This window comes from Gymnogyps californianus, chromosome Z, assembly GCF_018139145.2.
Source record: "Gymnogyps californianus isolate 813 chromosome Z, ASM1813914v2, whole genome shotgun sequence".
Lineage (NCBI taxonomy): Eukaryota > Metazoa > Chordata > Aves > Accipitriformes > Cathartidae > Gymnogyps > Gymnogyps californianus.
Genome location: NC_059500.1, coordinates 73,242,315 through 73,267,573, shown reverse-complemented (window position 1 = coordinate 73,267,573; position 25,259 = coordinate 73,242,315). Strand labels below are relative to the sequence as shown.

The window sequence follows — 25,259 nt, the reverse complement described above, 5'->3', positions numbered from 1 at the left end:
GAAGGCATGACTGTTTTCACTTTCGTTACTGAAGCTGGAATCATTTTGAGTCGGTGACTTTTCATTGTATATTTAGCACAGACTTGCAGGAACAACTTAGTTCCCTACTTTATGTGGAGCTTTGGAGACTGGTAGTCGTTTTCAGAAGAATCAGTGATCAGTAATTACTTTCTGCTCTCACTCTTCATACTGTCCACCACAATGCATAGCCTCTGGACATTATCACATGCTGAACAAGGGGAGATCTGACACAGAGAAAAACGATGAAGTGATGTAAGTTGTAAAACATCCCTCCCCACCTCTTCCCTGTGTCAAATGGGGCTATTGGACTGCTTTACTGAGAGAGAAAAGGGGGCTAAGGATGGAAACTAGGAACCCATTATTGTTGGTCTTTAGGGCTAGTACATATTTGCTTCAATTTTATTGATGTCTTGCGCTTTATATGCAAGTTTGGCCATTAGCTGTGCCATTATGTCCTCGCTTCTGGCCTCTGTCTAGGGGCAGGCTTTTGATGCAGGCTTTGAATTTCCTTTTAATTCCAAAACAGCTCTAAAGCTACATTTTGTGTTCAGTTTATCTCTTTGTTGAGTTAGTGAAAGAAAGGAGCAAGAGGGAAAGTGTGTGAGGGAGCTGACAAAAGGGGTGAGTAGGGGAGATGATCTAGAGAGCACCAGGCTCTCTCTGATGGGAAACTCCTTGAGGAGCTTTAAAAATTACCTAGGTTAGCTGTCTGTCCTGCCCTTTGCTGAATTTTACCAGCACACGTAGGAAAGTTGGCAGGAGAGAGCCCCAACCCGTGCCTTAGGCTTTCCTGCTTAGTATTTTCAGTTCAGGCTCTCTTTTCCTGATGCATAGATGTCAGGGATTGTCTGAGCGTGGTTGAGGTGCACAGACATATTTTGCTCCATCATCTCAGTTACAGCATGAGGAACCCCCAGGAGAGATGCAATAAGGGCAAATGGTGATAATAATATTCTAAATTGCTACTGGAAGATGGGTAGTGCTTGTCTGTCAAAGTCCTTACCCTTGTCTGTAGGAGAAATAACATCACTCTCCTGTGTAGCTGTCATGTAATTTCTTAACACCTTTGTTTCTTTGTCTGCAGAACTGTCAGGTCAGATAACTGAAGCTGACCCCACGCATTTAGATGTCTGCATGCTGTTTCTTGGAGACCTTTATTCCATTTTTAATGCCTCCAAGCTTTTCAATTGCTTTAAGTGCAGTAATGTACTGACAACATTGATCCAGCTCTCGCTTCTTACTTAGGAAACTGCAGATTCAGTTCTTCAGTACTAAAACTTTTTTTCTCACATTCAGCAGAACTAAGTGGACCTCTTGCTGTGCTGTTCAGCACTGCTGTGTGTTGGAAGGTATCTGAACTTTTTTTCCAGATTTATACGGCTTTTGGTTTATTGAAAGTTTTGGTCCAAAAGCTTCCACTTGCTGCTCAGTTCCTCTTCCATTTATTTTTATCTCATATCCCAGACCATTTTTTAGGCTGCACAGCAATCTCTGCATCCTGAGGGACAGCCACTCAGTTTCAGTGACAGTTTATATAGCCAAAGTCTGGCAGCGGTTTCTTATCAAAAGGCCTTTGGATCCACATCTCATGTGCAGAGGGGTATGATTTACATTCACACTTTGAACAGGCTGAATTGTTTCTTTCTGGTGTCCCTTAGCTCAAGTTTTACAATCTACCTGCTAAATTAATTTCCAGTGTCCAGGAAATAATGCTGAGACAAGGTCCTTACAAGTAGGTGGTTGTTTTTATCCACTGTTTTAACCACAAGATCCTGTCTGGCCTGATGATGTATTGGTTTCAGTTTTCTTATTGCGCTCTCAGTTTTCCTAGAAATCCCAGACCTTTTAGGACTTTACCAAGACCACATTTTAGGTTGAAGATGGAATTAATGAGCTCCTTCCTGGATGTATCCAGCAGCCTTTCTTGTGTCTTTTTGGGTTTAGAGAATGAATCTGTAACATCTCACATGGTCATTGAAAGGGATGGATGTCAATTTCTTACCTCTTGCACTCTTTAATGAAGAGAGGAAAAAGGCAACTTTCCCAGCGCTGGCAGTCCTGGAAAGATGTGTTTTACAACTTCTCCTTTTGTTCACTTAAAATAATGTTGCCTCTCATTTCCAACATGTTTCCTATGCTACCAGGGCTTATGTGAAGCTTGAAAACCTTTTGGAAACAAGCTGGCTGCCCTCATAGGCTTGCTTGGTGTTCCTCCTTTTACATGTCAGAGAAAGGAGCCAATACCACATAGTCTGTCTTGGAAAAACCTCTGTCTTGAGGGGTGGAGGGACCTCGGGTAACATCACACTGTAGGTATGTCACCTCTCTCTGATGTACTTTTAAAAATGCAGTGAGCATGCCAAGTGATGCACTGCTGCCATGGTCTGTGTTCGTGCTGTGTAGCTGCTTGCTCTGCCACTTCCACTCAAGGTTTGATTTCTTCTGGTTATTTTGTCCCTAAAACAGTGAAATGGAGCCAAAGTGTATGGCCAACACCGTTGTCCACAAAGCTTCCTACTCTTTGCTGATGCTTGCCACTTGCTTAGGACAGAGGAAGACTTTATTTTTCTTTTTGGTGAGAATCAAACCAAACTGTGCAAAGTTTTCTGTTCTGACCTTAGTCAATGGCACATCTGGACTACTTTGAGAGAGTAGTCAGATGCCCACCACGACAGGAAGTTACAACAGTCTGCTGCTGTTGTGGCTGGCTAATGTACAACTTCCAAGAGCTCCTTGGGAATCAGTTGGTTCAAGTTCTTATTTCTTTTGTAAAGTGAATTATTTGCTGTATTAGATTTTGAAGAAAATCACTTAATCTGCCTTTCTTGCTGTTTGATGTGCTCCATTTTGTCAAGGCAAACTAATTATCTGTCATATTTCTTGTGGCGTAGTGGGCTAGAGCTGTGGTGACTCCTGTGACGGTATTATGGAAAGGTGCTTATATCCTAAAAAAAAAAAAAAAGAAAACTCCATTTTTCATGAGCACTTGAATATTTCTACTGGCTTGCTAGGTTTAACTAATAGGCCTTGACAGGCTAAACTCTTACAACTCTTCCTGTCAGGGGAGCTGCAGCGTTGTCCTTTAATTCCCTATTTATCTGGGATTTGACACCAAATAGACTTGAACTTTTGTTTCGGTGGCAGTGGTTACATGTGATTTCAGATGAGTCTGACTAATTCTTTTAGGCAAAACATCTTACAGTCAGCAACATCTTATTGATCACTTCATAGATAGCTTCATAGCTATTTCCATTTGAGGCTAGTAGTTATATTTAGTGACAGAAAACATTCTGCTTTGAACTCCTGAAACTGGTGCCTAGGAATAATATTCTCCTTTGTCTTACAAACAAGTATAGTTTCTGAAAGATAAGACAACAAAGAAACCTGTAGAAAATGGAGAACAAAACGGGGAGGTGGCTGGAAAGGGGGGGCAATATCACTTGGACTCATTAACTTCTGTTTTCTTTGCCAGTTCTAAAGCGGATGACTTATCGACTGCTATTCTAAAGCAGAAGAACAGGCCCAATCGGTTAATTGTTGACGAAGCCATTAATGAAGACAACAGTGTTGTGTCACTGTCCCAGGTGCGTCATCTATAAAAGCAAAGCATTTAATCTGGTAATATGCAAGCTGTTGCTGTCTATTAACTTGAAATGTAACTTTGCAACATGAATCTAAGTATTTGTGTCAGAAGCTGCAGCAGTTACAAGTGAGGGAGGTGGGTTGTCTTGTTTTCTAACACTCTTCCGTGATAAAATATATTTTGATTCTCAACTTTTAGGATTCAGTTGAGCTTGTGCCCTTAGTCTGGCTTCAGGATTAGCTCTTGACTGGTGTAGCGGGAGCCTCTGTCTTTGTAGATCTAGTATATCGCTTCCAAGATGTAATTCTCCAAAGTCAAGTAACTCTCCTTCAAACGCTTGAATTCTTGTTTTGTCAAAAGCTTGTTCTAATGCTGTTATTGTTTACAGGCAAAAATGGACGAATTGCAACTGTTCAGAGGAGACACTGTTCTGCTAAAAGGAAAGAAGAGGAGAGAAGCGGTCTGCATTGTTCTGTCAGATGATACCTGCTCAGATGAGAAGATTCGCATGAATAGGGTTGTTCGCAACAACCTGAGAGTGCGCCTGGGTGACGTGATCAGGTGAGGACTAGTTTGCTAACTGTTGCATATCCCTGGGTTGCCTAAATAATTTGTGTGCTGGCTCTGAATTGATTCAGTTTGTAGCAGAGACAGGGTCTGCAGGAAGTATTCTTATGTCTTCCAGAGGAGATCACAGAAATGTTTTCAAGTGTGTGTCTTACATCAGGGATCTCAGTTTACTTTTGCATGTGTTTCTGGCTGTATGCATATTCAGATTAATACTAAAAAATTATGCTAAAGATTCTTGAAGTCTCTTCAGGACCTTTATGAACCCAGGTCTTGTCATTAAATTAAGTAGTTCAATTACTCCACTGTTGTCACAGTCTTCTTCCCAAATTTACATTGTCAGATGAATTCACAAGTTTTTCGCATCTAAATTTTTAATGTCTACAAAGTTAACTGTGGAAAGCAGTAAGCAACATTGTAATTGATCTCATAGTGTGGTTAGCTCAAGCACTGAGCTGCCCTATGACAAACCGTTGCCGTGAAAGGCTGAAATCAAAGACTCAATAGTCTAGGGACTATTAAGTAGGTATTGTTTATTGCAGTGCTGGACACACAGGGGATATCTCCTCCTATTGTGTGTGTCCGGTCAGGTTAATTGCATAGTTTATATACAAGCTCTACATACATATTCATCAGATTTCCGGGAACTCATTATCATATGCAAATGTCTCTTGTGCATGTCTGTTTATGTCTCCGGGTGGTCGTCAGGGGTCTCTGGATGAAGGATATACTCTTCCTCACTGTGTCTGCTGGCTGACCTCTGCTTTTGTGCATACTCAGTTCTGAGATCACGTATATCATGTCCTTCAAGGGTAGTCTGTTTTGGTTGAGGCGCTTGTTTTGAAATTTCTTTATCATTACGGTTTTGCGCAACTGTTTTCTCTAAGGTCAAGCTGTCCTAGTGACATTATTTAGGAGCCTCTTGTCTTAGAGCCTTCCTGACTTCCCCAAAACAGTAAAAATCCAATTTGGTTTAGTTACAACAATTCTAGTAAGTGGAAAATTTTACATTTACAGGTATCAAAACAGAAGTTAAAACTTGCTAGAAATGAGTGACAAAACATGAAGCAGTGTCGTGGTTTAACCCCAGTCAGCAGCCAAGCACCACACAGCCGCTCCCTCACTCCCTGTCCCCCCCTCCCTGCTCCCGGTGGGATGGGGAGGAGAATCGGGAAAGAAGGCAGAACTCGTGGGTTGAGATAAGAACAGTTTAATAACTAAAGTAAACTATAATACTAACAATAGTAATAATGAAATATAATAATAATAGTAATGAAAAGGAATATAACAAAAAAAGGGGGGGGACGGGGGACGGACACGACACACCAGTGACACACAATGCAATTGCTCACCACCCACTGACCGATGCCCAAGCAGCAATCCGCACCTCCTGGCCAACTCCCCCCAGTTTATATACTGGGCATGACGTTCCATGGTATGGAATACCCCTTTGGCTAGTTCAGGTCAGCTGTCCTGGCTATGCTCCCTCCCAGCTTCTTGCACACCTTCTTGCTGGCAGAGCATGGGAAACTGAAAAGTCCTTGGCTTAAGATAAGCACTACTTAGCAACAGCTAAAACATCAGAGTGTTATCAACATTATTCTCACACTAAATCCAAAACCCAGCACTGTACCAGCTACTAAGAAGAGAGTTAACTCTGTCCCAGCCGAAACCAGGACAAGCAGTCAAATAGCAAGATTAAAAATCCTTGAAGGTTGTTTATATTCCAATTTTTGTTATAAAATAATTTTAAAATTAGGACTGCTTTAACAGTGTTGCAGGAATTTTGTGCAATGCTTGCAGAAGGTAGTGGGAAAGCACTGAAGTATACATCTTGGCTTACAGGAGCCAGGTTCCATTCTATGATGGGAGTGGGGGGAAAAAAACGTGTGAGCATTTCTTAAACATAAAAATGCTAATTTGCAGGCTTAAATATGTGAGGGCTGACAGCTCTTCCTCCTGAGTATCTTCCTAATCTGGAATATCGTGCATGTTCTGGGAAAATTGGAGCCTGGTTTCTGACACTAGACTTCCTGGGGTGATATCTGGAATAATCTTTAAATGCAAAATGTGTTTCATATGAACTTTGTAGAGGAGAGGAATGAGTCTGTTCCACCCATCTCTCTACCACTAGAAAATGCAAGTTTTAAACACCACTGTAGTTGGAACAGAACAGTGCTTTGAGCCAGTCTGTGGATTTAAAATAAAGTTGAATCCTTACTTTAACCTGATGTGAGGTTACTGTTGGAGTAATTTCTAGTGTGACAGTTCAGCCTGTGCTCTCACCTTCTCTGCTGGGACTGTGTCTGTAGTGGTTCTCAGCCTTCCAGATGTGTTACCGATTGTCTTAGCTTTGTTGCAAGGGTCAGAGAATTTTCACACCTCTTGCCCTCAAAATTTTTCTTGCTGATCTTTAAGTACTTATTGTGTTACTTTCTGTGGCCTGGTTTCTGCCAAAATCCAGATTCATGCACTAATTGCTTCCTGCTTGTAGTCTGTCAACTGTTTTCCTTCTGGGCAGCCTGTCTTTTCCTTTACCCTTCTGCTATGTCCTCTCTGTAAAGCATGTGGTAAAAGAATCTATTAAGAGTCTCAAAGTAGCATATGAAAAGTTGCATGCTCAGCTGCAGTTCCATGTAGGCTTTTCTTAGCTGGCAAAGCCAGTTTGAGCTTTCTGCCTCTCTGCCACAGCTTGATACTCTGAGGTGTCACTACAGTAGACTGTTGGCCTACACTGTAAAATAATAGCTGAAATGTTTATTTAAAAAGGGGGAAGGGGCCTTTGGACTTTAACCTAAATGTCAGTCTCCACAAAGGGGGATTGACAGACACCTGGCTACCCCTGGTTGGTATTGTGAGAGCCTTTGCTCAGAATCAGGGTTATCAGCAACAGGAGCTCTATTCTCTGTAGTAAGTTATGAGAGAGAGAGAGGAAGGAACAAAGAGTTTTCCCCAGCTCCCTTTCCCTTACAGTTGGTTCAGCAGTAGCTCCTTGTTGAAACAAAAGTTAGCTCATGACTCTCGCAGGTCTTTAGGCTGCATTAGTAACTTGTGAATGTGCCTTGGGGATGGCAAGGGGGGCTACAGAAGAGCAGGGGGTAGGAAGAAAGTATGAAACTCCCCAGCAGTTTTGGATAGGGCTGAGAGGAGTGAAGGAAAGAGTGTGTTGTGAAGACTAGCTCTCTGATGGGCATGATTTTTGCCTTGTCAGCATTCTTATGCAGGTGGGAAGTCTCACCAGGGCTTTGGAGGGTCCTTTCTGGCATTTGTACTGGCCTGGAAAGGGACATCACTGCCTTTTCCAGACTCGGGTGTAAGTCCAGGATGATATGGCTAACTGGAGTTTTCTTATGTTGCAGCATCCAGCCTTGCCCAGATGTGAAATACGGCAAACGTATCCATGTGCTGCCAATTGATGACACGGTAGAAGGGATCACGGGGAATCTGTTTGAGGTCTATCTCAAGCCGTACTTCCTGGAAGCATACAGACCCATCAGGAAAGGTAATAGCACCTGTTATTGAAGTCCTGATGGCAGCGAGTGTGAGCTAGTCCTGAGACTGAATAAAGAGACTTTCTAGAAGCTTGCACAGATCTCCACGAAGCATTAGACTGACATCTGTAGAGTGAGATTTTGCTGGTGCTGATTTAATTTTTTCCTAATCTTCAGAAGAAGGGGTGATATCTGTTGCTGGCTGGCAGAGCAGCTTGATAGTTCTCCTGTGTTTTTTTTGGGAGAGCATCAGAAAAGGCTCAGGTAGAACTCAGTTTAATGAGATTTTCTCCTGAGTTGCTACCACTTGATGGGATTGGGGAGTTGCCCACATATTAATCAATTGGTTGGATATACTAGCTGGCACCCTGACTAAATTCACTTTTTCAAAGTAATTTAATTAATAACTGGGAGAGTGCATAAAAAACAAATATACTTTTAGAGTTGTGCTAGTAGCACTTCTGCTGGAACAAATAGGTCCTAATACAGTATAAACACAAGTTGAAGTTATCCAGCTTCTGTAGCTTAGTTTAGCCAGGAGTCATAGTGCAGTATTATATATTATTCTGCTTCTGGAGACAACCAGTTATAACTAGTAGCAACTAGTTATAATAACTTCAAAATGAATTTTTATTAAGTTGGGGCTTTTTTCCTGTTTTAGAAATGTTAAATTGAAACTGAATGGAAAAGAAATGTGATTCCTTGCCTTTGTGTTTTGTATTTAGGCAGAGTATTCTTTTCTATTGTTTGCTGGTTTTGTTTGCTGTTTGTTTCTGGATGAAACTTGAGAACTTCAACTGCTACAGATCTAAATGTTGCTCGGGTAGTCACAGTACATGCAGCTCTTGAGTTTAAAATGCAGAGCAGTGTTAAAAATGCCAGCAGTGTATGCCTATGTAACCCACTTCCTTGTCCTCTGGGGCTGCTGGTAGTACAAGGGTTGACATTTTGCAGACATCTGTTGCAGCAGGCTACTGAAATGTGGGATTTTACAGGTGACATCTTTTTGGTGCGTGGAGGGATGCGTGCAGTGGAGTTCAAAGTGGTGGAGACAGATCCAAGTCCTTACTGCATAGTGGCTCCAGACACAGTGATCCATTGTGAAGGAGAGCCCATCAAACGAGAGGTGAGCAGAATCCTGCCATGCAATTCTACTGAATCCCCTCTGTCTGAAATCTGTTTCGGTGACAGTCCTTGAGAACAGCAGTGTTTGCAGTTCCTGTTTTGGCATTTTGTGTATTGAATGTAATGATTAAAACCTCTGGTTTCAGGAGATGAGCTGCTGCTGACGGTAGTCAGAGAAATGTGCTTCCAGTGTCCTTCCTCAGATGCTGAGATAGCACCAATGCTTAGGTTTGCTGATGAGATGCCATACTTTGGCAGCAGCTGGTTTTGCATCTGCTTCCAGATATCTCATGCTGGACTTAGATGCATCTTTTAATTCCAAAGTGCCCTTGATCCATAGCAGGGAGGGCTTACAATGTTGCTAAATTTCATGCCATGTGAAAAGAAAGCAATTAGTGCTTTTTCAGTGAGAAATTTGAAATCTCTACATGGTTGATTTCCCCACCCCACCCCAGTCCCTTAAGGTATCTAGCCTTGAGCATCCCAAGCTTGAGGCAGCCTCAGTGGATTGTCTGTCAGGTCTTGGCCACCTTACTGTTACAGAGTAGGAAATCTCAGAGAAATGAGCTAAGGTGGTTGTATACTTCATAAAGTAAGTGCCTTTTTACTACCTGCAAATCAGGGTGAGTGCTGGTTTGTAGTTAGCTGCCTTCTGAAAAATTCACCTCTATTTGACACTTGTGAGACTATGTCTGGGCACTGGATGAGTCCAGTTTGGGCTCTTCAGGACACAGCAGAGACAGATAGGAGCAAGTTCAGCCAAGGCCACCAAAATGATGAGGAGCTGGAGGTCAGAATGAATGAGGAGCAGCTGGGAGAGTGGGTTGATGCAGCATGGAGAAGGGAAGGCAAAGAAGCAGGCTTACTGGCAACTGCCTGATGGGAAGGGGTGGATAACCAGGCTCTTTTGAGAGCTGCGCCCAGAGACAGGACTAGAGGCAATGGCACAAGCTGGATCAAGGGAAATTCCCAATAGATATTAGGAAAAAGGTTTCCCCAAACCCTGGAGCAAGGCCCGGAGAGGGCAGGAATCTCCAGACCTGGAGACCTTCAGCACTTGATAGGGCCAGACCCTGAGCAACCTGCTTGAAGTAGTAGTTCCTGTTTGTGGAGCTTGGACTGAGCCCCTCTGAGATTCCAGGCTGTGTTATTTTATTGTTTTAGTGTGGCCTAATGTTACAGATAACTAAGGCCAGTAGAGATTTGGACAGCTAAATGAATGGATGCTGTAGAGCTATACGAAAGAGTTGGTTACAGTTGGTCTTATCTGCACATCTGGATCTTAACATTCTCTGTTAATTTGAGTCAATCCCAAAAGAAAACACTATGTCTGAGAACTGTATGGTAGCTAGGGTATGTCAAGCAGTTAGAAATATCACTTACAGTTTAAGGAATAAGTATATTTTATACTGGACTTCATTGTCTATTGTTATCTTTGTTAGCCACATCAGAGGGTCACACAACTTGTTTTGCACTAGAGTCTGTAGGGGTCCTGGCAGCAGAGGCTGTCATTCAAGAGGGTGGGCTTCAGTGAGGTCTAGGTACGTGCAGGCATTTCCCTTTGCATGTCTGGGAAGAGAGAGCTAAGAAACAATTGTAGAAGACACCAGGAAGACTTGAAAGTGAGAATCTCAAGACAGCAAAGAAATGGCAACGAGCAAAAACCTGAATTCCTGGGTTCTGTAGACTGGGAGGGATTGTTGAACTGTTGTTTTCACTCAAATGTATTTCCTTCTGGGTAGGATGAAGAAGAGTCACTGAATGAAGTGGGCTATGATGACATTGGTGGCTGCCGGAAGCAGCTGGCTCAAATCAAAGAGATGGTGGAACTTCCCCTCCGACACCCTGCGCTCTTCAAGGCCATAGGGGTGAAGGTAAGTCCCCGTGTGCACCAGGTGAATGAGTGGGCTTGCCCTTGCGGATGACTCTTGATGCCGGAGGTTTATGAGATATTGGGAGGGGAATAAGTAATTTGTTTGGGTTTGTTTTTTTTAATGCTGATGTTAGGAAAGTATTTCCTTACATGTTTTGGGCACAGATTAAAGTACTGGCAACTTGCAAAGCAGAGGGGATGCTTTGAATCAGCACTGTCAGTTACTGGCAAGGTTTTTGTTTGTGTGTCGTGCAAAGTAGTAAGGGTGTTGATAGCAATGCTGGGATGGCAGCTGTTGCATGAGTTTGCATCACAATTTCAGACTGGCTTTATCAAATGCTTACAGCTTCACTGTGAAGCTACTTAGGCATTCAGATACTAGCTCACCACCTAAGTCCCTTGCCTTTGTCCTCAGCCTCCACGTGGGATCCTGCTGTATGGTCCTCCTGGCACTGGTAAAACACTGATTGCCCGAGCGGTGGCCAACGAAACAGGGGCTTTCTTCTTCCTGATCAATGGTAAGTTTTGTGGCTGCTTTGGCCCCAGATCTGCTGTGTGCTCATTCATCCATCTCATGATAATGAATGGTATTAATAGGGCTTATAGAGCCATGTTGTCTCGCTGACATCCTTCCTTACCTCTTTGAAGTGTGCCTCTGGGGACACTTAGAGGCCATTTGTGTGGAAGCATCTGTAGTGGCACTTCCCTTAAGCTTGATTGTTTTGTAGCAGGCTGGTTGGAAAAACAGATTTGCGATGCAGGGACTTGGAGTCTGTCTGGCTGAGTGTTCATTTATGTTGGTGAGGGCAGAGCTGGGAGTGAAGTGGTGAGATTATTCTATGTATATGGGTGCAGGACACTTGTTTCTGTTGCTGCCAGCATGTTCCATTCAGAAAAGAAGCTGATCTGCTGTGGATTTCTTTTTTCCCTCAAGTAAAGCACAAGACCTCTTCTGTTTCACATAACATTAATTGGGAGGAACTGTCCTGAAAGCTATAATGAGTACCTTGGGACTTAGCTACAAGTGACAGAACCTCCTATTGATCACTCTTTACCTGTAGCAGTTGAGATGGATACTGGTTTATGTCCAGTAAGGACCAGATTCTGAATTTTCCTCAGTTTTTCTGTCCTATTTTACAATCAGTGCTGGAATAACTGAACATTTGTACTTAAGGAGTGCTGCTTTTCTTTTCTGATTTCAATCATTTAGACCCATGAAGGTGAAAGCAAAGGAGTGTATAGCACAGCATAGCAGTGAGCAGCGGTAGGGAAGTGACTTGCTTTGTATCTCAAGATATCAGATGTGAATGGACTGTTTTTAACCATATGTTGCCCTTGTCATATACTTCCTAAGTGTGTGGAAGGTGTCACTGCATGCTAATGAGCCAGACGTTTCTTTAGACACTTGTACTTCTATTGCGTAATAAAAATAACATTGTCAGAATTAGCGATGCGTTCTCTGTCTGCTAGCCCCAAGCATGGAGCTGCAGGCAGTGTTGTAGATGGAGCTGGTATGAGTTGGTGAGTTACTTGTAATGAAACACTCTTAGTACCTGCCTGCACCAGTGGCTCTGTAGCTGGCGCACTTCAGTCAGCTAGCAGCTTTGCACTCCTGAGGGTCAGGTTTCTTTTTCTTGGATCTCTTAGAAGCATACTTTTATCTTCATTACCACTCCCATCAGCATGATGGAAAAATCTGTAAAAACAGAATAAATCTGTGAGCCTGCACTAGTGTTCAGTAATTGTAGGAGATCTCAGGGGAATGCTGTCCTTCCTTCTGGGATTGATGTGCTTACACAGTTTTATTTTTTTTATTTTTTCTTTGAGAGGAGATGGGTTTTGGGTTGTTGGAATTTTGGGGTGTTGTTTTTTTGTTTTGGTTTGGTTTTTTTGAACTCATTTATAGGATCTTACAGAGGTAAATGTATACCTGTGTAATGCAAACTAAAGACAGCTTCAATACCTTACAGCTTTTTCCTTCCCTACCCTGATAATTCATCACCATATAATTTGATTGCTTCTCTTGCAAGCTAGGACTGGCATTAACTGTGTGTGGTGGCACATTACAGAGAAGCTCACCAAGTGTGAAATAGGGTAAGGAAAGAGGCAGTTAAAGGTAGCTCATTGACTAGTGCTGCATTCTGTTAGAGTAAACTGAAAACACCAGAATAATGACAGAAAGTAATTCTGCATGCTGTTCTTGCCTGTTCAGCTGCAAATTTAGTGAACTTGGTTGATAGTATTTGCTTTGGCTTGAAATATAGATACTCCCATGTGAACATTGTACTAAAAAAATTCAGCTGCATGCCTTGGGGCTAGCTGCTTCTCTTCTGGGTGCCACAGTGCTGTTATTTTTCAGGTCCTGAGATCATGAGCAAGCTGGCTGGTGAGTCTGAGAGCAACCTGAGGAAAGCCTTTGAAGAAGCAGAGAAGAACGCTCCTGCCATCATCTTCATTGATGAACTGGATGCCATTGCCCCTAAGAGAGAGAAGGTAAAGAAAGCCTGTAGAAGGTAAAGGAGTACATCTTTTTTGGTAGCAGCTGGTGTGAATCTCTGCATTTGACTACAGGGTAAAGCAGTATTTAACTTAACGCTTGAATTCAGTTGGACGTCAGAAGTTGGATATCAGAAGAATCCGATATAGTTCATGATGTTTCTTAACAGCTTGTGTCTGTTGTATCTGTCTGCTCTGGTGCAGTACTAGCTCCTGTGCTGTGTTTTAGAGCTTTTGGTCTAATAATTACTTTCTCTCTCCATAGACACATGGAGAGGTGGAACGTCGCATAGTGTCTCAGCTGTTGACTCTTATGGATGGACTGAAACAGAGAGCACACGTGATCGTTATGGCAGCTACCAACAGACCTAACAGCATTGATCCAGCACTTAGGCGATTTGGTAATCATGATTGCCATCTCTCTCTCTCTCTCTCTTTTTTTTTTTTTTTTTTTTTTTTTTTTTTTTGTGTATCAGATACTTTGTTATGGGCTATGCTTCAGGGGCCTTGGAAAGATTGAGCAGAAATTAATATTAAACATCATCTGTGTGTTACATAAACTATTGACTTGTCTCCAGCTACTTGTTTGAAATTCATTTCTAGGCTTCCAGCCTTTGGTATCATTTTCTGTGCTTTATTAGGTTAGAACTTGTAGAAATAATGAAATATTTAGAGGGTAGCACACTTTTTCACCTCATCAATTAGGTGAGGCTATTTCAGGACTAAACGCTTAAGGGGTTGTTCATGCCTCAGGTTGTAGAAGGCTCTGAATTGTCCAATTTCTCTTTTATTGATGAGAAGTCTGGTAGTTTCTGAGATTCAGGTTTTTGAAACTTTGCAGTGTGAATGAAAGTCTGTTGTATGACCAGTTGGTAAAGTCAAGTTTGCAGGAAAAACGGCCTCTTAAATGTGTGGTGAGGCATTTGAATGCACAGCTACGGCTAGAGGAAAATGATAGGTGTATGTACCTTAGTTAATATTGCAGTAATACGTAGGTTTCCTGCCTCCTCAGATATTGGGGCAGTTCATGTTTTTCACCACTTGGGTACTGCTATGAAAGTTCTGAAAAACTAAATCTCTCAGTATTTGTGGACTCCTGTGCTGAGGACACAAAGGTAGGAATAAACAAAAATGTCTCATGGTGTGTTGGTTAGGGGAAACATTTTTCCTATAAATGAGGCTCGGAAAAAACAGAAATCCTCTGTGTTTATATAATCTTGAACTCTAGTTAATACAGTAGTCTCACTTTCCCTAAATGGCTAAAGCCTTTCCTCCTTCTCTTATCTGACTCTGCTACTGTGCTGATAGATGCTGCAGAGAAACCCAAAGCTCTGGCATTTTCTGAAATTGTATGTGTTTGTGGCTCATCATCATGTTCCTCTGTCAGAGGAAGGCAGCAACTGCAGCTCCTTTAGTTCACAGAATCAGCAGCTCAACATATGTTTTGTATTCCCAGGTCGTTTTGACAGAGAGGTAGATATCGGTATCCCAGATGCCACCGGGCGCCTGGAGATCCTGCAGATCCACACAAAAAATATGAAACTGGCTGATGATGTGGATCTGGAACAGGTGAGTAGCGTGCTATTGGGAAAGCTTGTCTCTGCTTGTTTAGGACAACGTGAAACTGGGTGAATATGTGATCTCTGGGCTTCCTTCTAACTAGTTTACCAGTGACCAAAAATCCTCACTTGCTAGTGAAGAATGGCATGGCTAAGTGAAACAAACGTGTCAGTCCGGTCTGGAAGTGCCTTGCCACTGTCCTCCTGGGTTTGTTTGCTGTGGCATTCTCTTTAAAAATAAAGCAAGCCTGAAACAGCGCTCACGGAGCTGGGTGAGCATTGTGGTGATACTGGACGGTTACTGTAATCTCTGTCCTGAATGAAGAACTGCAGTCCTCAGGGTTATCTTTCTGCACGCCATCTGAATTCCGGTTGCAGCTTTGATCTCAAGTAGGAGGTGGAACAGCAGTGTCTTTGCCTGTTAAATATGTGATAGCACTTGTCTTGAATTTGCAGCAGAGCGCTGATGTTCCTGTCCTCCAGAGTTTTGTTGCACCTCTGAGTGAGTGACCAGAGCATGCATTGCCCTTGCAGAGCGCTTGCTTGTATCCCTGTGAGTCATAGTCAGTGCTCTGCTTTCAGGTGGCAAATGAGACCCATGGCCATGTTGGTGCTGACTTGGCTGCTCTTTGCTCAGAAGCTGCTCTTCAGGCTATCAGAAAGAAGATGGATCTCATAGACCTAGAAGATGAAACTATCGATGCTGAAGTGATGAATTCACTGGCTGTGACCATGGATGACTTCAGGGTAATGCAGGAGTGCCCCTCTTTCTTTTGGGTGCAATGTCTAATTGCTTATCTGAAGCATGTGAACATAATGTGTTAGAATTCATATAATGCTGTTTCTTCTAACGATAGTGGGCTCTGAGCCAGAGCAACCCTTCTGCTCTTCGGGAGACTGTGGTGGAGGTGCCACAAGTTACCTGGGAAGATATTGGTGGTCTAGAAGATGTAAAGAGAGAACTCCAGGAACTTGTACAGGTAAGGGTTTCCAGCAGACTTTTGCCTAGTCAGCTTGAAAAATAATTATAATAATAAAATCCAGAACCTCTTCACACTCCTGTTTGGGCTGTGAACAGGGTAAATGCAGAGTTTTTATGGTATTTTCTTGTAATGGACTGAAAATACCATTCTGTTCCATCTTAGTGAACTTAGGGAGAGGAAGGTACTGGGAAGCAGCATCAGGCTTTCCTTAGCTGAGTCTACAGTGACATCTTGGGTGGGTGTTTTGCTACATGCAGAAACAGCAGCAGTTCTGCTTCTCTTAAGTGGAGACCAGCAGTGGGACCACTGCTGAGAATCCTGTTACATGGTGACTTTATATGCCAGAAAGTGGATGAAGATTCTCATACAGAGAGCCTCTGAAGGGCTTTCCATCAGCGTTAGCATAGGGACAGGTGAGAAGTAATTGTGAAGCCGCCTATGAAAGGAGAGGCTGGAACAAAGTCATGAATGGTCTGTGGAAACTTCTGGTGCCTGCCTGCGTTGGGGTGGTTTGGATTTGATATGTTCCTGCTTTCAGTTGGCACTGTAGAAACAGCCTGTCTGTGAATAAAAGAATCTACTTTTCAGTCTAATTTTTTGGTGTTAAAATCATCGCCTATCTGACCTTGTTGTGGAGGATAAATGCTCACATCAGACATCTTGCCTGTCTCTGGAGGATAGAGCAAATAGGTTAGATAATGAGCTGTTCCCTTTTGCTTCTGCAGGGCAGAGTGAAGCTGGGGTTAAGTGTGCTGGAAAAATACCTGAACTGGTACTTAGTTCATAGGTGGAAAAAGACTGTTTAAGGTAGCTTTACAATTTAGCTGTAGTGCTTTTCAAACCAGTGCCCATTTAAAAACTCCAGTGGCACTGAGCAGGCAGAATCTTGTGTTTAACCCACCAGAAATCTCAGGTAGTGTTTCTGATAGGAGCAGAAACAAAACTGATCTAGTGAAAGATGTCCCTGCCCATGGCAGGGAGGTTGGACTAGATGATCTTTGAACCTTCCAACCCAAACCATTCTGTGATTCTAAGGTACAGACCTGTTCTGGCTCATCACGAGAGGTGTTTGTTTGTTTGTTTTGTTCTCCTTCAGTATCCTGTGGAGCACCCAGACAAGTTCCTCAAATTTGGCATGACCCCATCAAAAGGGGTTCTGTTCTATGGGCCACCCGGTTGTGGTAAGACACTGCTGGCCAAAGCCATTGCCAATGAATGTCAGGCAAACTTCATTTCCATCAAGGGGCCAGAATTGCTCACCATGTGGTTTGGCGAGTCTGAAGCTAACGTGCGTGAGATCTTTGACAAGGTAAGTGTATCTTCTACTCTTTGTACTATGTTTGTGCTGAGATACCCCCAAAACATTGTCTCCACTGCACCTGTCTTACTGGCCTGGTTCTTGTTTGTGTGTTTTGTGTTTTCCTCACTTGCACTGAGAGCAGAGGCTGCTTTCCTGATGTTAGGGAATTAATTCTCTTTGGCAACATAGCTATTTAAATGGTTTTCTCCTGCTGCAATTTGTATCTGTTGTTACAGGATGATAAATGCCCCAGTGCCTTAGCAGTGAGGCTAGCATTAGGATGGCATAGATATTCTCCGCATCCCTGAAAACTTACTTTGACACCTCATTAGCCATCACCTTCTACAGATTTTCAAAACATGCTACAGGTTGTTCTTCTGCAGTTGGACTAGATGATCATTGTAGGTTCCTTCCAACTGAAATATTCTATTTTATTCTATTCTTGTCCTGCAATATATATGGCTTAGAAAGGAGCTCACTCCTACTGCCCAGTTCCCCCATAGATAGTGTGACCTCCTGGGACAGGAGGTATCTGCATGGATTATCTTGTGGTCAGGGAAGGTGCTGAAAGAGCAAAGTTGGAAGGAGAGTGAGAGAGAAAAATTTAGGTTGAGAGGGAACCTCAGAGGCCATCTAGTCCAGCTGTTTGTCCAGAGCAGGGAGATAACTTGGAAATTCAATCAGGTTGCTCAGGGCCTTGTGTTCTGAACATGTGCTAAGGATGGAGAATCCCTGATCTCTCTGGGCCTTGTGCTAGTGTTTGAGCTCTCTCATTGTGAAGAAATTTTTTTTTTCCCTTATTTCTAACTGGAATTTTCTTTGCAGCCATTTGTGCCTGTGGTCTTTCATCCTTTTACTGCACATCTGTCCTGGTTTCAGCTGAGATAGAGTTAATTTTCTTCTTAGTAGCTGGTATAGTGCTGTGTTTTGGATTTAGTGTGAGAATACTGTTGATAACATGCTGATGTTTTAGTTGTTGCGAAGTAGCGCTTATCTTAAGCCAAGGACTTTTCAGTTTCCCATGCTCTGCCAGCAAGCAGGTGTGCAAGAAGCTGGGAGGGAGCACAGCCAGGACAGCTGACCCGAACTGGCCAAAGGGGTATTCCATACCATGGAACGTCATGCCCAGTATATAAACAGGGGGGAGTTGGCCGGGAGGGGCGGATCGCTGCTCAGGCATCAGTCAGCGGGTGGTGAGCAATTGCTATTAAACTGTTCTTATCTCAACCCATGAGTTTTACTTTTTTTTTTTTTTTTTTTTTTTTCCTCCTCCCCACCCCACTGGGAGGGGGGAGGGGGAAGCAGCTGCATGGTGCTTAGTTACTGGCTGGGGTTAAACCACGACAACATCTCAAAGAAGGATCTGGCTCCCTTTTCCCTATAACTACCCATTAGGTAGCTGAAGACAGCAACTGGATTTCCCCCTTCCATTTGATATATATCGCCTACTGATACTTGAGTGCCTAAATAACCAATTGATGTCCCCAGATCTTGCAGGGAGAGTTCTGGTCCAGGCAAATTGGCTCCAGCTTTCCCTCTAGGCATTGGAGTTACCACCCTTCTGCTTGGTTCACAGTACTCCTAGCTTTGGGGAAATACAGCTTCTCGTTCAGGAGAATTTAATTGAGGGTTTGTGTGGCAGAAGACTGTTCCGGAGCAGCTCCTCCAAGCTCTCCTTGCGGCAGCAGTGCTCTGGTACTCCTCTGAGCTGTTTTAATTGTAGGGTAGGCTTAGTGTGAAATCAGTGTGCTCCTCGACTGGTGGTATTAACATGGAGTAATTGTTCCCGTTTGCTTTTTGCAGGCCCGCCAAGCAGCCCCTTGTGTGCTCTTCTTTGATGAGCTGGACTCCATTGCAAAGGCTCGAGGTGGGAATATCGGAGATGGTGGTGGTGCTGCAGACCGCGTCATCAACCAGATCCTGACGGAGATGGATGGCATGTCCACCAAGAAAAATGTCTTCATCATCGGTGCCACCAACAGGCCAGACATCATTGACCCAGCCATCTTGCGCCCTGGCCGCCTGGATCAACTCATCTACATCCCCCTGCCTGATGAGAAGTCCCGGGTTGCTATTCTTAAGGCCAACCTGAGGAAATCACCAGTTGCCAAGGTAGGATCTGCACCCTGACTATGTCTGACTTGGGTTTGCTGTGTGCTGCACGTGTTCCTCACAAGCCGGGGATAGAGCAGAGGGCTGGTGACTGCTCCACGCAGTACAGAGTTGGGGAACCTTCAGTCCATGAAGGATGGAAATGAAGAGGTAGGGGGAGGCTTGAGCTCTGAGACTAGGTATCAATGAAGCTAGGTGTTGGTGTGTAAGCACAGCAGGTCTTTATCACATAGTAGAGTTCTGCCCATGGTGTGGGAACAGGAAAGCCTGTTATGGCAAGATGGAAAAGATTCTTGTACTCTGAAAGAAAAGTAAATGTAGAAAACAGGGGTGGGAAATGGAAATTGAAGAGGAACCATTGTAGTTAATTGTTGCTGAACTCTATCATAGGCAAGAGCTATGTCCCTTGCCTGGGGAGCAGGCAATAATGCAACTGATAGTTAATCAGAGAAAAGCAGATGTCAAGCGAGACCTCAAGCTATTTTATGCCAAGCTTACCTTTTTAGGTGCTGTTGGGAAGGAAAGCTTCAAAAGAGGTTGCAGTACTACTCCCTCAGTTGAGGGGAAGGAGGAGGAGGTTGGTTGTCTTGGTCTGCCTGTGCCCCATCTACATTTTCAGTCCGTTTCATTTGACTCCTAATGCTGAGACCTGAGCAAATCGTATCCTAAATCCACAAGTCAACCTGCCTCTTCTTGAGGGTGAACAGTGCAGAGGCATTCTCCCCCTCTACTCTGCTCTCGTGAGTAGAGTAGAGTCCAGGTGGGGTCCTACCTGGACCCCACACCCCACTGTGTTCAGCTCTGGGGCCCCCAGCAGGGGACCTGCTCGAGCGGGTCCAGAGGAGGGCCACGAAGATGATCAGGGGGCTGGAGCACCTCCCCTATGAGGAAAGGCTGAGAGTTGGGGTTGTTCAGCCTGGAGAAGAGAAGACTCCAGGGAGACCTTATAGCAGCCTTCCAGTACTTAAAGGGGGCCTACAGGAAAGATGGGGAGGGACTCTTTCTCAGGGAGTGTAGTGATAGGATGAGGGGTAACGGTTTTAAACTGAAAGAGGGTAGATTTAGATTAGATGTGAGGAAGAAATGCTTTACTGTGAAAGGGTGGTGAGGCACTGGAACAGGTTGCCCAGAGAAGTTGTGGATGCCCACTCCCTGGAAGTGTTCAAGGCCAGGTTGGATGGGGCTTTGAGCAACCTGATCCCTGCTCATGGCAGGGGGGTTGGAACTAGATGATCTTTAAGGTCCCTTCCAACCCAAACCATTCTATGATTTACAGCTGCTTTGCAGGGTCTTGCCGGGTGTGTGGGGAGTGTGGCATGCCTTTGTATGTGGTTAACTTTTCCCAAAAACAAGAACCTTAACAGCTCATCTTTTCAAAATTGGCCAAAGTTAAGGTGGCACCTTGATACCATGGGATCTAAAGACACCTCTGTCACCTGAGGGTGTAAGGTGTAAAGGACAGGCCTCTCTTGGTTTGGTGGTTTGGGTTTTTTTTGTTTTGTTTTGTTTTGGGGTTTTGTTTGTTTGTTTGTTTGTTTGTTTTCCACTAGGATGTCGACCTGGATTTCCTAGCTAAGATGACCAATGGCTTTTCGGGGCCGACCTGACAGAAATTTGCCAGCGTGCCTGCAAACTGGCCATCCGTGAGTCCATTGAGAGTGAGATCAGGCGAGAACGTGAGAGGCAGACCAACCCTTCTGCCATGGTGAGTGGGGCACTCTGAGCTTTCCCCACACATGAGATGGGCAGCCCACCTCTGCCTGTGGGTGAGGCGGGATGCATTCCTCTCCATAATCCTCGGATGGGGATGAGTGGGCTCTCAGCACAGATTGTGGAGCTGGAGCACTTTGTTCTCATCTTGTGGGAGGGCAAGGCCCTCCTGGGGTGCCTCATGGTCAGCATTGCTCAGAAGGCCCCTGCTGCAGCTGTGACTCAGTCTGCCACAGTGTCCCTCTCCAGCCCCTACTTTGGCGGGCATTGGAGCATCCTGGCCTAGAGGGAGGCTGTGGGCAGCTGTCGGGCTGCGGAGCTCAGGCACGCAGCTCACCTGGGCCCTCTGTCCCGCTGCAGGAAGTGGAGGAGGATGACCCAGTTCCCGAGATACGCAGGGATCACTTTGAGGAGGCCATGCGCTTTGCTCGACGCTCTGTCAGTGACAATGACATCAGGAAATATGAAATGTTTGCACAGACTCTACAGCAGAGCCGTGGCTTTGGCAGCTTCAGGTAACCGTGGGGGAGGGCAGCGTGGCTCAGCCAGCCCCAGAACAGAGCACCAAGGCAGCTTTCTGCTGGATTCTGGGTAACAAATTCCCTCTTCCACCGCATTTTCCCATTCTCCCTAGCGTGTACAGCAGCCAGCTGAGCGTGTGGCAGGTGTAGGCTGTGCTGCAGGTCAGTTGTAGCTGCTCTGTTAGTGCTCCTGAAGTCCATCAACCCTTTTTTGCTTTAACACAAGCGACATCCAGCAGCCATATAAGCCTTTTGCGTGACCTGCCGTAAGGCTTCATCCCATTTCTCCTGCCTGTCCTACTTGGCACCAGGGTGTTGGCGGGGAGGGAGGGGATCATGCTGAGCTGTGAGGAGGCTTTTGAACAGCATCTCTTCTCTCCCCTTCTGCACCACTGCACGCAGGTTCCCATCAGGTAACCAGGGCGGTGCCGGTCCGAGCCAAGGCACAGGAGGCAGCAGCGGGGGCAACATGTACAGTGAAGATAATGATGATGATCTCTACGGTTAACTTGCTGTCTTCTGTGGACTTACTCCACATCAGGCCACGTTGTACAGGAAAAAAATCCAATGTTCAGTGGACTCTAGGCTTCTTCATTCCTCAGTCAGAACAGCGTAGCTGCACGTCAGACTTTGTACAGGGAATGTTTTCTGCAAACACAAATCCAGACCGGTGTTCACTTGGGAGGCAGACAGTGAATTAACAAGGAGGGGAACCAACTTAATTTCTGAGAAATTTCTGTTCTAGTTTATGTGGCAGAATCAGCAGCTTTAGCAAAGGGTACAATGCTAGCCTGTATAAAAAAAAATCCCACAAAAATAATAATAAAAAAATAATAAAAATACCACAAAACTCTAGCCAGGCCCTGGCAATTCCTTTGTGTGGGACTGGTGCAGTGTAGCTTGTGCTGTCTCTGTAAACCCCGTGTCTCGTGCTATCTGAGCACTCCTCAGTCTGGTGGAGCCCATCTGTATGTGTGCTTCCCTGGTGTGTTCAAGGTTGCTCTTCATTCTTATGCCTCTTAGCCCAAGTTAACAGAAGAAATCGGTTTGGCAGTCTCTCTCCCCTGCCCTAATTTGGCAGGAAGCACCAAGTAAGAGAGCCTGGTAGCAGGTATCTCTTGCTTCTCCGATGCTGGCCCTGAGCTGTCGGGTCTCCTGCTGCTTTGGCTCCTCTGCAGTAAAGGACTTCTCCAGCAATCCCTGTTTCATCTGCCCTGCCTGAAGGCAGGCACAAGGGGGTTCTTGGGCTGTCTCTGGAGTTTGTGGTGCAGCATGACCCCACTATGGTTAGGGAAGAGGGGAGCTTCCTCTTCTGATGCTGCAGCAGCACTGTTCATCAGGCTCTGTGGAGAGATTTCCCTCTTCCCCTGCAATGTTTCATGCATCCCTTTGGGTTTCCTTTCTACTTACAGGTTGCTGCCTTGCTCCTTGGTTTATTTTCCCTTCTCTGAACTGAAAAATGTGCTACTGCTGTACTTCAGTGTTTTATATGAGAGAAGCCCTGGGTCTGGTCCCATCATGCACACAGGAGCGGTGTGGCAGGCTGTATATGGCCGAGCCCTGAACCAAAGGGGAGAGCCTGTTTGAGGCAATGGCCATAGGACGCACAGAGTGGCCATGTGCTATTGGCTTTTGGGGGGGGGGGGGGTGCAGGAACTGAGGATTTCTGCAAAGAGGCTTAAATGTAGATTGTGTGGCAGAAGGGTGCCCTAGGCCTTTGTTATGAGCCATGCTGGAGAGGGTAACCTCCCCTGCAGCAGGAGTTGTGTGGGGCCTGAGCAGTGGGAGTTTCAGCCCCAAAGCCTGGCAGATCTGGGAGGGCTTCATCAACCTGGCTAGATTTAAGGGGAGAGGGGAGACAGGTGAGGCAAGTCTTATCTCAAAATGGCAGAAGGATGGGACTATTGCTTGTGCATAGCAATGGGGAGAAAAATGCTGAAATTGGGAACACTATGTTCAAATAGCACAACCTCCTGCTGTGGTAGGACATGTAAGCCCCTGGGGAGGGTGGTACTCTGTCCTACTTCAGAGCCATCTGCCTGCCAGCACCACTCTTGCCCTGTCCTTATGCCACCTCTGTTCTGCGCTGCAGAGAAAATGCTGGCCATCGTCTCCTCCTATGGCAGTGGGGTTGAGGATGGCCTGTCCCTCTCGTAGGCAGACTCCCAGGGGCCAGGAGAGCCAAGCAGCGAGGGCTGGCACTTCCCCTACCCCACACTAGCCCTTTTTGGGGATAACTGGCACCTGGAAACCTTTACTCCAGGGCTGCTTCCCTGCCTGTGCTTCTCTCTGCTGCTCTGTGCTCCTCCAAGCAGGGTGGATGCAGATGCTGGCTTTGCTTTCATTGTGTCCTACCCGTTCATCAGTGCAATCCTGAGAGAGGCAGCTCCAGCCAGGGAAGGAACCAGGAACCAGCCACTTTCAGCCACCCAGGAAGGTTCTGCACCCATGCCGGGAGCTCTCCAGGACTTTCCCAAAAGCCTTCCCCAGCTCTGGTAGTGGGTGAATTTCTTCTTCCCTGCCAGTTTGGGGCCATGACCATTCAGTAAGCCCCTAGCAGATCCACCCTGGTCCTGTGTGCTGTGGAGGCCAGGGCAAGCAGGGCATGGGATGGTAGGGTGTGTGTGTCCCAGCTCCCAGCAGCCTAAAACCTTCCCTCCCACCTCTCCTAATTGCAAATGCTAATTAAATCCATCACGGTGGCTAGAAACCCTCATCTTTTTTTCCCTGCCACCTCTGGGACATGGCTCCTGGTGGGGACAGCACCCACAGGAATGCTGAGAGCATCTGCCCTGTGCTGGAGCTATGTAAACCTGCTGGGGGGCTGAGGGTATCCCCAAATCAGCACTTGCAGCAGCCAGGGAGCTTGGCTAGGCTCCTCCACCCCCATGAACCTCCACCCCCAGCAGCCCCAGGAGAGCAGGCAGCACCAGGGACTGGGTTTGGCTCCAGCCTGTGCCCTTTTCCAGGGTCCACCCCTGCAGCAGAGACCCCTGGTAGCTGCATGGGCAAGAGCCTTCCTGCAGCACACTCCTCCCCTGCCCAGCACCTTGCTGGGGGGACTGGGCAGCCCCAAAGGTGTTGGTGGGAGGAAGGCGCTGTCAGCTGGGGCTTGCCCTGGATGGAGCAGGATTAGCAAGGTGGGCAGCTGAGGGCAGCCCTTTCATCCCTGCCATGGTTGGCATCTCCTTGTGGCCCCCCCCCCCAGGATTCCCCATGTGGCCCCAGAGCTACGGCCCCCACTCCAGCCCTACAGCCAGGCCCCACAGAGGACCATGTGCAGCCCAGCCATGGTGTGTGCAGGATGGGAGACACCCCCCCCCCCCCGGCCAAGGCGTTGGCATTAGAGGCTGGTCCCTGACCCAAGAGATTGGGGCCCTGTAGCACCCCAAAACTCTCCAGGCTCAGCATGTCCCCTTATCCCAGTCTAGGCCATCCTATGGGCCATCTCTATGGGCATCCCTGTCCCATGAGCATCCACTCCCCATGGCTAACCCTGCCCCAAGGGCATCCCCACACCACGGGCATCCCTCCACTACAGGTATCCCCTGCCCCATGGACGTGCCCTCCCAAGTGACATCTCCTGCCCCATGGGCATCCCTTCCCCATGGGTATTCCTGCTCCAAGGGCATCCCCTCCACATGGCCATCCCCTGCCCTATGGGCATCCCTGGCAGCATTGTCAGCCCCCATGGCTGGGGAGAGGCTGTGCTGGCTCTGCCCTCCAGTCTGCCCAGCCCATTAGCTGCTCTCAGCCCTGTCTGCTGTGTGGGCTTCAGGGTTAGCTTGTTGCAGGGTCGTTTCATGGCCCCGAGCTCTCACCTGGGAGGGGGCAGTGAACCATGTCCCCCATTTGGGGTTTGGCAGCCTCTGCCCAGGCCCCTCCCAAGGCACAATGCCTGTGGGTTTTTGCTCACAT

At 45.9% G+C, this 25,259-nt stretch overlaps 1 protein-coding gene across 2 annotated transcripts in view; it reads left to right on the top strand.

Moving 5' to 3' along the window:
• The window catches only part of VCP (valosin containing protein), a 29,704-nt gene that overhangs the window by 1,576 nt on the left and 2,869 nt on the right, over nt 1-25,259 (top strand). The window contains exons 2-17 of one of the 2 annotated variants that reach the window (XR_007767788.1): nt 3,494-3,605; nt 3,993-4,165; nt 7,531-7,673; nt 8,658-8,788; nt 10,530-10,661; nt 11,076-11,178; nt 13,020-13,153; nt 13,422-13,557; nt 14,613-14,725; nt 15,298-15,462; nt 15,573-15,695; nt 16,795-17,007; nt 18,802-19,110; nt 20,661-20,815; nt 21,181-21,335; nt 21,744-22,190. Coding sequence is in view for 1 of the 2 variants with exons in the window: in XM_050912590.1 (XP_050768547.1) it covers nt 3,494-3,605; nt 3,993-4,165; nt 7,531-7,673; nt 8,658-8,788; nt 10,530-10,661; nt 11,076-11,178; nt 13,020-13,153; nt 13,422-13,557; nt 14,613-14,725; nt 15,298-15,462; nt 15,573-15,695; nt 16,795-17,007; nt 18,802-19,110 (1,987 nt within the window). In the remaining variant the exon portion in view is untranslated. Of the gene's footprint in view, nt 1-3,493; nt 3,606-3,992; nt 4,166-7,530; nt 7,674-8,657; nt 8,789-10,529; nt 10,662-11,075; nt 11,179-13,019; nt 13,154-13,421; nt 13,558-14,612; nt 14,726-15,297; nt 15,463-15,572; nt 15,696-16,794; nt 17,008-18,801; nt 19,111-20,660; nt 20,816-21,180; nt 21,336-21,743; nt 22,191-25,259 lie in introns of those variants that run through there. The other variant, XM_050912590.1, reaches the window with a different exon arrangement.